This window comes from Falco biarmicus, chromosome Z, assembly GCF_023638135.1.
Source record: "Falco biarmicus isolate bFalBia1 chromosome Z, bFalBia1.pri, whole genome shotgun sequence".
NCBI lineage: Eukaryota > Metazoa > Chordata > Aves > Falconiformes > Falconidae > Falco > Falco biarmicus.
The window spans coordinates 55,846,453-55,859,759 of NC_079311.1; the positions used below are offsets into that span (position 1 = coordinate 55,846,453).

The 13,307-nt window shown below is 37.2% G+C and overlaps 1 protein-coding gene across 1 annotated transcript in view; it reads left to right on the forward strand.

Moving 5' to 3' along the window:
• The window catches only part of GLIS3 (GLIS family zinc finger 3), a 138,224-nt gene extending 125,260 nt beyond the window's left edge, over positions 1 to 12,964 (forward strand). Inside the window, exons 9-10 of the mRNA XM_056323688.1 lie at positions 7,352 to 7,531; positions 8,678 to 12,964. Of these exons, the coding sequence (XP_056179663.1) occupies positions 7,352 to 7,531; positions 8,678 to 8,814 (317 nt within the window). The 3' untranslated portion in view covers positions 8,815 to 12,964. The remainder of the gene's footprint in view (positions 1 to 7,351; positions 7,532 to 8,677) is intronic.
• The last annotated feature ends 343 nt before the right edge of the window (positions 12,965 to 13,307 follow it).

Here is a 13,307-nt window from a genome sequence, read left to right on the forward strand (position 1 = left end):
CTGGTGCAGCAAGCTCCATGTCTGCTTGGGCATCTTCTCTTTAGGGCAGACCAGAGTGATGCTACTGTGGTCCTATCTTCCTCTGCTACAGTCCAAAGAGGATTTAAAAGGACAAAATACGTGAGTCATTAAAACCATGACAGGATGAAGGCCCAGTAGAGACCCTCATCTGGGCTGATGTCACATATGGACTGAAGCCCTTTTCCAAATCCAAATTTAAGGTAGAGCTTAACGCTATCTTCTGAGTGGACCAAAAAACTGATAACCCCAAGGGCTTGGACCTCAAACCCGTACTTTACTTAGCCCCACATTAGCATTACTGTGTTTGCCTCCCTGTCCTCGGAAAACCTATGTTAAAAAGAGACATTGCTGACAGGAATTACATACGTATGGATAGCAACTCAGTTGCACTTGTAAAGATCTCTGCACTTAAAACTAGTAGGAAGACAATGTGGGCTGAACTTTTAATTTATTTATTTATTTAGTGTTGAAAGATATAACACATTGCAATACAATAGCCACATTTGGGTATTAAATGTTCTTTCAAAGATTAAGTAACCTATATTTGCTATAAGAGGTATTGTTCAGAATGTACTCCCTCCAGCTTAAGCACAGCTCTCTCACTCCTGTGTGCTACACTGAAAGTGTCTGCCCTGTGTGCCTGAAAGGCTTGCCTAAACTCTCCCTCTCAAAAACAAATGTTTCAAGAGTTCTTGGTTGTGTTTTCCCAGCAGCAATACAAAGATTGCCGTCTTCTTTGGTCACATCATTATAATGTAGAAAAACACTATGGAGTTACCTCATCAGCCTGGACTAGTTGGTATATAGTCTGTCTCCTGCAGTTCAGAACCTGCCTTTTAATGGTATAAAGTGCTGTAGCTATGGCCACTTCAGCTCAGTCTGCTACCAAACAATGGTGATATCTTTGTCTTAATATGTATTCTTAAACTTGTCAACTCCATTTGAATTGTCTGTACTGAGGAAGAAAGAGTTTCATTGTCCAAAAGCTTTTTGAAGAAAACAAGTTCTAAACAGACTCCCTTACTGAAAGCCTAAGCATCTTAAAACTCATGGAAATCTCTGAGCACTATCCTTTGGAAAGAAATTATGCAGGAGATCCAAGACTGACAAGCCTCTTACATTTAATATCTACTTGTGCTGTGAAACTGCTTTTTCTTGGAAGAACATTGTTTAGTGTTCAAATGTCATTATTTGTTCAGAGTCATTCTCAGCATCAGATGCACAGTAATGTCAGAGAGGGCTTTTTACTGCCTTGGTTAATGTTATATAATAGACTATATATTCACTTCCCTTTCTCTTGTGAAAATCACAATTTCCTTTGCTGCGTGGGATGTTTGGAAGTGATGATGTTAGACAACTGACTGAGCTTAAGTGAAGCTCTTCTTTCCTTTCATTAGACAGTAGTGTCTTTTATTGGATTACCATATGCAGTAAATCTTAAACTATCCTGAACTGGAGACTGGCGTGATGACTTCCCAGCTTGATGCCATTGTACACCACTGTACACCATTGTACTGTGTCTTTGTAGACAGAACAGAAGACAGTACAGGTACTAGAAATCTGCAACAATTGGTCCAGGACCTGTATTGCACTGGTGAGTCTTTTCAGCTGAGAACAGCTACAGGGATCTCGGCAGAGGTACCTGAAGACAAAGGCATCTGCCGTGCACTAGCAGCTGCAAGAATAAGGTACTGCTGCAAGACAAGTCAGAAGAGAGGCATGAGGTATGAAAGAAAAGAACGGCAACAGAAATTCCTCCTCCACAGCGAGTGAGCTTCTTACAGTATAGAGTGAGGTAAAACTCCTTTGGGCATGGATGTAGCTGACTTGATTTTGGATGCTTCTGAGACTGAATATTTTTGCACTAGAAACCTGACTGTCCTTTAAAATTGTGCCTGTAACTCATGTCGTTTGTGTTTGTGAGTTAAGCTGATAACCAGTGCTGGGTGAATAATGCAAGAAATAGAAAAGTCATGCAAAATATTCAGTGAAAAAAAGTTGCTATTTCTTTAAAAAAATTGTTAGCTGATATGAGTTAGCTATGCTAGTGTATCTATACAGGCAGCTCTACTGGTAACAGTTATCTTTTAATTTCAAATAATCAGATTTAAATAAATAGAAACATTTGTAGGTTTTCACATTTGCAAGTCAGTCTGGCAGTACAATACATAACTCATATCTCTGTCTTACTCTTTCTTTTCCTTTTGTTCTTCACACTCAGATGGTACCAAATGATTACTTGACGTTTGTGTAACTCACTTAGTGGAAACTGTAGAAATATACTGCAGAGGAATGCTATTTTGAAATAGTTCAGGCCAAAGACAGCTGTATTTTTGACATACCTTAGCACTAAAGACTGCTGACCCCCGATGTGTATTTCTTCATGGCAGTTATAATGATTTTCTTTAGAAAATATTCTCTGTTTGTGGTGCCAGGCAGAGAGCTGACTGAGGAGGAAATAGATGTCCATCAGAAACATCCTACCTTATGGAAATGACAATTGTGGCAGTCGTTCATTACATATCTGTAATGAAATCTTTGTCCATATCAGTTCAATGGGATCAGGACTCTATCACAAACTTATGTGGATCATGATTTCAGCTGTGAATTTGAGGTGGACTGTGTACCTGGGATTTTCAGATGTTCAGTATCTCTCAGGGCAAGGCTGGTATGTGACAAAGAACAAGAGCTTCTTGCTTTTAGAAGAGATTCTTGCAGTATAAATCCATTTTACTTATCATATTTAAAATTTTTCACTTTCCTAAGGAAATAATGCTATCATGCCAGAAAAAATAAGTGTTTATTCTGTCTTTTGACATTATGGACCTTGGCTATAGTGTACTGGTTCAAAGAAACACAATTGACGTAAGCTTGTGCGTGTGTGTGTTTTAAATATCTTAATAACACAGCAACTGATAAAATCCAGAGTTGCAGTCTTGAGAAGAAAAGTTCAGTTGCTGGAACTTCCTTAGCCAACCTGTTCGCCTTTTTTATTTTTCCAATGCTGCATGAAGACAGAAAACTGATGCTACAGGTAGTTCTTTAACAGATAATCTCAAATGAGGAGCCAGCTATGGTCAGGGTCTAGGGCCTGAATTGCATATGGTTTTATGTTATCCTACATTCAGCAGTAGTGTAGATGATCTTGGGCGTGGCTCCATATGAATAAAGGGAAGAGCTCCTGATACCAGTTTAGATTTTGCTGTAACATGTTCAAAGACTTCTACGCTGTGACCTGATGCACTGCAGAGGTGGACAAAGACATTCTGAATAGTGCTAAATAACTGAGGGGAAGAGAATGATGTGTGCTTTGTTCTGCTCTTTCCTCTTTATGGCTCTCCATTTTACAAGACAGGTGTTTATGACACTGAATCATGAAAAGAACATGTATCTAGGAAAGCTGAATTCATTTCCTGTGCTCTCTTTCCATCTTAAAAAGTTATTTGGGGCTTTATCAGTTGATAAAAGTGCTTTTTGCACTTCTCTGGTTCTTTCTGCCATGTAGCAGTTAATGTACCAATGGGTCAAAGCTTGTAAGACTTTGCTAGACAATATGCTTTTGCTTAAGTAGGGAATGAGCAAACACAGAGGATGTGACTCGCATTAGGTCACCCCCAAGTAAGTAGTTTTTCTGCCAAGACTTCAGCTAGCCATAGTCAAAGTTACTGCCAGATTATTCTACATCAAGAGCAGGATGCTGGGAGAAAGGCACAAATAGAGAATGAGCACAGAGCAACATGAAAGGACATTTCAGCATGTGTCTTGAAGGGTCTTGCCAGCTGGCTCAGACCACTCTAGATTGAAATGGTTGTTTCTGGTAACTAGACTGACTCAACAGTAAACTTGTACAGTGTGTCCTATTGCTGGTTGAGAGAAAAGTTGATTTAAAAACATTTTTAAGGAGGCAAAACCTGTCGATAGCTATGTAGCTTCCAAGTCCAGTGTTGTATTGCTGTTGTTTTTTCTTTCAATTTTATTTTACTGCAACTGATTCTTAAATGTCAGGACTGAATATTTAAGGATTGATGGGTCGTAAATTCCTAAGATGCTTTGCAGTCTGACTCAGTGTTTTTGCAGTTAATGTTTAAAAGGGAAAAAAAGATTGAAACTGTCATGTTACAGCTAGGGCTGCAAAGTGCTCACAGCCCCTGCCAAAGACAATGAAAACTGAGTGTTCAGCCTCTCTAGAGTGAGCACAGAATGCAAATTGTGCCTGCTGTGGAAGAGGAACTGTACTCCCACTTTTTATTTTTCTTTCTTTTTTTTTTTCTCTCTTTTTCCTCTTTTTTCCCCCTTTTTTTTGTATGAAGTCAAAATACACTTTATTTCATGCAGGTTTTCAGACACAAGACTGACAATTGTTTCAGTGTTCTTTTATGTAACTATTTGCCTGATCTAAATCCTTGTTACCTATTTGTAAAGTAGGCGTTTATCTTACTGTGTGGACACAGAAGTAACTTTCAAGTCTACGAAATAAAATGCAAATACTATGGTTTTGCTCACCATTGTTAGCTAGACCTCCCCATAAGGCCTTTTCTGAGTTCCTGGGTGCAGGTTCAGACTGTTTTTTTCTGTCCATAGTCCTGGCCTATTCTGATGCTTTAAAATACTAAGTTTTCTGTTTCAATTCAATCACATATTATGCATGTGTTTTGTCATTGAAGACCACAGAAACTAGTCTCAAAGAAAAAATAATAGAATCATGAAACTCCTAAATCATGCATCCTTCCTCCTGCTTGGCAGAAAATCAGTTATGTCACATAAAGTGATACAGCATGCTTTCCACTGCATCCTTCTCCTTTCTCCAGCTTTACTTATGAAAATGCATTATCTGTACATAAACACTTAGTGCAGCTTTAGTAAACAACAGCCCTGTGTGCGTGCTTGCATAGGAAATTTAATGGAAATACACCTAGCTCCTAGCCACAATCCAGAAAATGTTTGCCACGTGCCTTATATTCATGACATGTTTCTAAGCATAAACTATCCCTGTAAAGCAATTTGAGGTTGGAAAGTTTATTTGGATTGCAGTGTGAAACTGCACCAATATAAAATCTTTATTTTTAAAATACTTTTTATTCAGAAGTTAAAACTAGATGCCCCATGCAAGACATTGCTGATTACTAGTAATGAATGAATAGGCCAATAGTTATGTTCAGGTGTCATACAATACACGAGATATTTAGACATGTCGCTCTCAAATGGAGATAGGTTGTGATTCCATGTCTCATGCTTGTCCTAAAAGGATCTTCTCTGCTTATAATCTATCTTCTGGGAGTTCTCCTTGATCTTTCTGAACTGTTAAATGGTACCCAAGGGCCTTTTGTCATATGCTACTCACCCAAACATCTCATTACTTTTAGGGAGGGAGATGAGTTTTTAATCCTGTCAATTAATTTGCTTACTGCTTGTGGTTTGGTCCTGCTCAAGGACATCAGTTGATCTCAGGCATGGAAGCTAAATGTCTGGTATAAGTATGCTTTCCTAACTACACAGTATGCATGTACAGAGGCTAATTCCTAAATACATGGAAGGATGAACTTGAGTTGGCTGTCCCTGTAACTATCCAAATTAGGATTCCTCATTCCCTCCTAGTACTAAATGCTCTTTGAAGTCAAATATGTGAATATTTATAATCACTGAAAGGTTTCTGTGATTATACTGAAGGTATAATCACAAGCTTTCCTCCTTTTTTATAATGTCCAACAGACGATAAACAGATGCCTAAGGAGAGGGGAGTAATTCAAGTTCCTGAGTTGTAAGCCAGTATCTGCAGTACAGAGTTTAAATATAGAAGATGCACTAAATGGTATTTTTCAACCCCTCTTTTCTGCCTTTTTTACATTTTTTTCTGATGTTAATTTTTTAAGTGTTTAGGGAGGGTTTTCTTGTTGTTGCTTTTTATTGATCTTTCTACACTAAAAGGAAGTTCAGCTGGAAGGACTTTGTCAGATGGATGTTGGTTAACTAGACTGGCTAGAGGAGGCAGCCCTGCATGTCAGTTTTTTCTATTGACAGTAATGTCTGGAATAAACTTGAGACACAGGAAATTCCTTAAGATGCTTTCTGAGGTAGGGTGTAATTTTTCTGACAGTGGTGTCTTGGTATAACTTACCACAACATATTCTTCATTGAGAGAACAGCACACCAGCCCTTAGGCAATAAGCTGTTTGCTAATAAAATCTTCAGAGGCTGTATCACTCCTGGGCCAATTACTGGATAGTCAATACGATTTCTGTGTAACACCTTGGAGGTAATGCACTGTCTTTTTCCTTTTTCCTTTATGCATGGAAAGAGAGTGGTGAGAACAAGAAGCCACAGCACTGGCAGAGAGAAGCTTGATTCACATTTGTTCTTAAAAGAAAAAATATGTATATATTGTAATACTGAATTTGTAACGGTTTCATTTCTGATATATACTCTAAGAACATATTATAGAAGACAGAAATAAATGCATACCAAGTCATTTACCTATAAAAGCCATCCTTCAGACTCTGAGCAAAATCTCCAAAGATTAGACTAGCATAATTTTCTTAAAGGGGAGAGAAGACCCTCCTTTCATGAGAAAAATCTGGCCAACCTAATGCAGGACATCCGTCTGTGCTTCTTAGATTGCATAGATGTCCCTGTTTTGGTATGGATTCAATGTGAATTTACTCGTTGCTTATATGCCTCTTTCACATACCACTTAAGGAACAAAAAACAACTTAAAGAACAAAAACCCTGGTGGGGATTTTTTATGTCATGTGACACAATGGTCTTGGTTCTCTTCCATATGGACTCATTGCTACAAATGAGTGTGTTAGACTCTCACCCTGTATGCAGAAACAGCAGGCTCCATGGATCACCAGCTAGCAGCCCTTCTGAGTCTCGTATGCATGTCCCCACTATCAGCCAGCTGTCTCGGCATCAGTGACAGGCCTCCAGATTTTATTCAGACCTTAGGTATTGTTCCTTAATTTTGGATCAAGTATTTTCTTAGTTTTTTCTAGCAGCAGGCCAATGTAAAATCTGGAGAGTACCAGTTCAGACAGCAGGACTGCAGAGTAAAGGGAGAAATTTCCTGAAAAATTTCAGCTACTAGCCAGGCAGTGCCTCTCAGAAGTCATGCTAGAATCAGGATGTCCATGAATTGGATTGTATTCAGAATTAGTAGCAACTGGAGGAAGTCTTAGCTTCATATGTAAGCTGCTTTATTGATGGAAAATAATTGAAGTCCTGGTGCTGCTACAATTGAGGTTTTTATAATTTTCATGGCCACGGTTCCACATGCTATCTCTTGTATCTCTGTCCAGGTCTTTTACTGACCAGTTTCTTCTCCTTGTTGTAGGTTTTGGGCAGCTTCAGACTTTCAACCCTCCACATTATGCTGACACTCAGAAGAATATGCAACACGGTGATTCTTGCAATATGGTTCCTCCTTTTGAAGACTGCTTAGTTCCCACATCAGGGGACCAGGCAGAGCTTGGCATTTTCCATAGAACTATTTCAGCTCATTCTGGTGTTACAGGTAAATGATAGCTGGGGACTTTGTGGACAGTTGCATACAGTTTGTATGCAAAGTAGTACAGACTGGCAGATCTGCTTGACCTCTATACGTGACTGGGACCTATCATGACAGACTTGCGCCTTTGCAAAGAGGAGATGGTTTTCAGACCTTTGTGTATTGGTTGGCGCTGGGGCCCAGTCACCATGGGTCACAGTAACATCTGGCCTGTGTACAGACGGCACACTGCTGAGGGCTTCTCAAGGTTCTGACTGGTAGCGGTCAGTCACTAGCTCATGCATTTGCTTTGGAATACAGTCCTTTGAGCCCTATGTGATATTTGCATAGCCACTCCACTCTGCTGTAAGTATTGTAGCAGGGACCTGAGATAATTCAAACCACTGATTTTCTTCACGCATGTTTGATTTTTCACAGTCTTGAATTTCATTTACTCACATTTCCACGACAAGAACTACCTGGGTGCCTACTATTCTGTGCACTCTTGATTGACTTAGTCTCTGCCTAGCTGAAAATTACAGTCCCTAGCTGAAAGGGGGGCTTGCATGCCGCTCTGGAAAAATCGAAGTTACCTATGTGCAGATAGGATCAGCACAAGACAGTGGGCCTAATTTTAGGGCCTACACACAACTGATGCCCAAGTCTTTTACTGTCCTTCCACACAGGATAATTTCACTTAACAATTACTGTGCTTTTTTACGTCTTGATCCTTCAGAGTGCCTTAAAAACCCAGTGCACCTATAACTTCAAAGAGGCATCTTGCAGTATGTAAAGAGATAAACCAAAAGATGGGAGTTTTTCTGCAAACATTAACTCTTGTGCTTACTACGGTTGCTTGTAAATGTTAGTCATTTCTGTGCCAGGGTCCGCTTTACAGCGAATGAGCTCTACCATATTTTGTTGCCTCTTATCATGTGTTGGTTATGATGAAACTCAATAAGCAAGCATGAAGTTTATTTTTAAAATTATCACAATTTTAGCACCTTGGTAAGCAGTGAGTTATGTAAGTATTAATTTCATACATATGTTGGCTTGTTTGGTTTGTTTATCTATTTGTATAAAAGCCATTTCCAGTTCTCTGCTTAAGTATTAGGGTATTCTCCATGATATACAGTTACCCTAGTTAATTAATTAATTTTGTGGTTTTTCCAGCTTATGATTTCCCAGCAGGACCCATAGGTGTCTTTGGTGATTCAGCTTGCAGCATGCCTGAGGATAGCAATTTCCTACAAGTAAATGCAGTGGATCATTGTTCAAGCCAGTTTTCATCTGTCTACACTGAAGGTTAAAGTAAAATAAATCTAGTTACAAGAGCTTGATTCCATTTCATCTTGCCCTGCTGATACTGCTCTACAAAATTTTTCTCTCTATGAAACTGCGATGTATGTATGGGGATATGGGTTGATATACATACATAATGGAGAGGAAGAAACAATCACTGAGCATTCATCACGTAATCAAGCAGTCAACTGAGGAGTGTTTGGAGAAAGCAAGCTTTGCCAAAACCTTAGGAATTGTTTCTTTTCTTTTCATCTGTGGTACAGCAGCTCCACTTTTTTTCTTCTTTATTCTTTATAATTTATCAAAGGGAATTCACAGACTGAATGAGAAAACTGCTTGTTGGATGTAATCCTTTCGAGCTGAATGAGTGGACTTACTGAAGAATACAGCTTTAGAAAAATCCTTTTTAAAAAAAAAAAAAAAGGAAAAGAAGTGAAGCCAGAGCATATTACAATATTTCAAAGGCACACAGCTCTTTGCACAACCTGTTTGCATATGATGCTTCCAAAGCTAAACACACACCAGCATCAAAAAGGAACAGAAATTAGACATATATCCTGATGCTACCCATTGGAGGCATTGGTGCGGCTTCTTTTTTGAGCCAAAGATCATTGGTACTGGATCTCTTACAGGCCTCGGGTTAGGTGTCTTTTCCTTCCCTCTGTATTTTAAGCCATACAATATGGCTATTGATGTTTTTCCAATATTCCTTCTGACCCAGTGCTTTATGCAATGAATAAGAAGAGTTAAATGCACTACATGAGAAGGTACATGGACTTTGTCTATATTTAGTCCAGCTGCTAGATAAGAATATTTTAACTTTCTCTTGATTTTTAATTATATTGTAGAGCTTTATTGCTGTATATGCTGTAGTACTCCATAGAAAGGTTTAAACTACCCCATAGAAAAGATTCTTCCTTAAATTCCACAGGTTTTTTTTAAAAACAATCTGTACTGATTCAATTAAATTCTTGTTGCCCAAACATTTTTCATTTCCATAACACTTTTTCAGGAAGAACTACTCTTAAGTTTGCTGTGTTCCCTCTGGTTGTTTATAGATGTAAAACTGAAGTGGTTTTGTGGTTTTGATTTTTCTACTCAGTGTCAGCCTGTGGTCCTTGAATTTAGTCCAGGATTCAAGCAAACGAGGTGGCCTTTTGTGAAAGGTAGGCATGTATGAGTTTTGCAGTGGAGGTGTGTTATCACTGTGATCCTGTATGCCTTGGGAGCAACTCTTACATTATGTAAGACTGAGGTTTTAGGTTATTAATCCCTGTTCATATGTTTTGTGGACTACTTACTGTGTAATGTGCATCTTAATATTCTCATGTGACCTGATTTAAGAAAAAGGACAAGAATCCAAAGTTCATTCTCACAAGCTAGACCATAACTATGCTTCTGAAATCAGTCTAGAAAGATAAATTTTTAAATGTGCTTGTAAAAACATTTTTTCATCTTGAGAAGCATTTGAGAGTTGATGAATGCAGTTTGAATTAAATTCATAATTTAATTTCCCATTATGTTGCATAGATTAATTTACAGCCAGATGTTTATGAACACTGGCAATCTTTTGAGATTTACATTCATGAAGTATATTCTTATATACAAGCATATGTGCTTAGATATTTAATGGAGAGATTTTCATCCAACCAATGCAAAGAATATATGGATAAACCATGCACATAAATGATGTATAATAAGAAGTAATATGGCTTAAATACAGATAATTCTGTTCTAAATTCTTCCCCCTTTTATTCTGTTTCTCAGATCACACGTGAATGTGTCCCCCTGTTTCAGTTTGCAATAGTAGGTCTAGTTTTTACTATATGTGGTTTGCATTGGGTTAAGTGACATCAGGCTTCCATACACAGCCAAACATACACAGGCAAAAGGACAGTCCTTTTGCATTAGTGTATGATCTAGCCCAGTGCCTTGACAGCAAGTTTCACTTTTTAATAAAGCTTTAATTATGTCCTATCTTAAAGCTGATTCTGTGGGCACTGCACATGCATAACTTGCTTAAACAGGAATAATTAGGCACCCTGAACTCTTAAATTTCAAAGGTATATAGGGCTATGTTTTGTTCCACCTAAGTCAGTAATGGTAGGAGCAGGCCCAGTGTGGACATATGCATGTATGTGTACATACATACTTTTGTATATATAAATCTCTCAAGTTCCTTTTAATTACATGGTTGTCCAGAATTTGTCACTTGCTGTGTATGAATCTGAAATATTGTTGCTGACCTCAGATCTATAGTACCTTGACTTTTAAATCTTTTGAAATACTTTTCCTAGTATCTCAATATACAAGCTGTCCAGTAAACAGGGAGCTTATACATCATGAAAGATCCTGACCAAAGGGAAAGTGGGAATACAGAATTCAAAAAGGGTATTCGTAATTTGGAGGTTCATCAGTTATATTTAAAAAAGGAATATTTTGCAAGTCAGTCAGTCATTCCTTCATATATATATATATTACAGCTTTCTATGAGCCTTAATCTTAAAAAGAAGGAGCTGGAGTAGTCAATTTAAGCATGTGAGAGTGGGCTACCAGTCTGTAAAAAGGTACGCCTTTGTTTACTTCTGTATCAAAGACAAAGAGGATTCTTCGACTATTTCATTATTCTCTTTGGAGTCAGACTGACTTTGGGGCATCAGCTCATATCACTGAGGGCAGTTACTTAAAAAAGAATCATTTTATCTCATGTGTTTTGGGTATTTAAATAGGGAATCATGTTTGTCACATGTTACAATGAAAAATGGTGCTTGTGAAAATACATAGCATAATGCCAGTTACTGTCTTATATGCAAATACTTGTGCCTCAGTGATTTTTGTGTTGCTATTTTACTTGCTGGATTGTTAACTTTCTAAAGGGATTCATATCTAAGAGATGAAGTTATTTTAGACTACGGACATTAAATAATATTCTAATGAAATTATTTACATCATTATTTTATACAATTATCTTGTTTTCAGACTCAAATTGTCTATTTATATCTGCATTAAAATGGGTCTACACTGGAGTTTAAAATACAGTTTCAAAGTGCATGTGTACGTGGCTGAGTGTATGAGTGCATGTGTGTACTTGGATCTCCCTTTCTATGTATATATACATTTATATATACACACACATAAATAGAGGTGTTATGGTTTACTAATACCGGATGCTGAAGTATTGCAGTGCTAAGGCCATCTGTCACATTGTATTTTGTTTTCAACTTTCTTTGAAGAGGTGTGAATGAGTAAAAAATTGCATTTTAACTGTTTATTCCCTGTTTTTTCTGTGTAAATTTTATAGCTGATTTTTAAAACAGCACCTTTTTGTGTGAAATTTTGTTGGTTTGGTTTGGGTTTTTTATATTTCCTAGGAACAGATAAAACAAAAGAGAGAGATCACAATTTAAAATTAGCTGAGTGGTCTTATATTTGAAAAAAAATAATCCCTTTATTCTGTACAGAAAGCAGCATCTTGTGTAACATTTTTTTACAAAAAGCACTTTGGTGAGAAGAGAAAGTGGGAGTATGTTTTTCCTAAACCTTACACAGTATTCTACATATTTATACATGCTTATATACACACATATGAACTCCATTTGCCATGCTGTACGTCTGGCTGATATGTGCTCTAAAGACGTATCTATTGCATACCATGAAAAAATTAATTTTTTAAAAAGAATTTATTACACTTTTTTTCTCTACTAGTATGTATAATTTCATGATTTGTTACAGTTATTTTTCATATAATCCTAAGTTATTTTTGTCCTGGTTCATTAAATGCTTTTTTATGTAAAATGTAAATTGAAAGGTGTATGTGCATGGGACAAAATAAAACCAGAAAACTAACTCAATGACATGACCAGTAGAACATCTTACTGTGAGATGCCTTTAGACTGCTCCAGCCATTGTCCTTCACCATAAAACTACTAGTATTTGTATGTATTACTATAATTAGAAACAGAAATATAAAAGAAAAAAAACAACTCAGAAGTTTCTTCTAAAAAACACTTGGGTTAGAGTTCGAAGTCTGTATTTAATTAATGTTATAGTGAGGCTAGAGATTTGTAGAGATAAATGAGTGCCTCAGCGTGTGTTTACACCCTGGGTGGAGACAAAATAAAAAGAACATTTAATTACATTTTTTGTGCTGTGATAGTTTTTTTTTGCCATCTTTGTTTATGTTGTTCTACAATACAAAGGGATTTTGCTTTTCTGTCTGGTTATTGTTTCTAACATACCCCAGCAATTAATTTATTTCAAAGCATTTAATATAAGGAAAAGAGCATTTCTTTTTACTGTGCATTACTAACAAAAGACAGAGAAAGAAGTTGATGCATGCTAATGTCCAAATTGTCCAAAATGCATCCTAAGAGTCCAGCATGCTTAGGAAATAAGAGGTTGTCTTTTATACCCATAAATTAGTCTAGAAATCTGACAAAATAAAACTAATAAAATAATTAAGTGCAAAAAAATCCTGTTATATGTTTGCAAAGGGACCTTT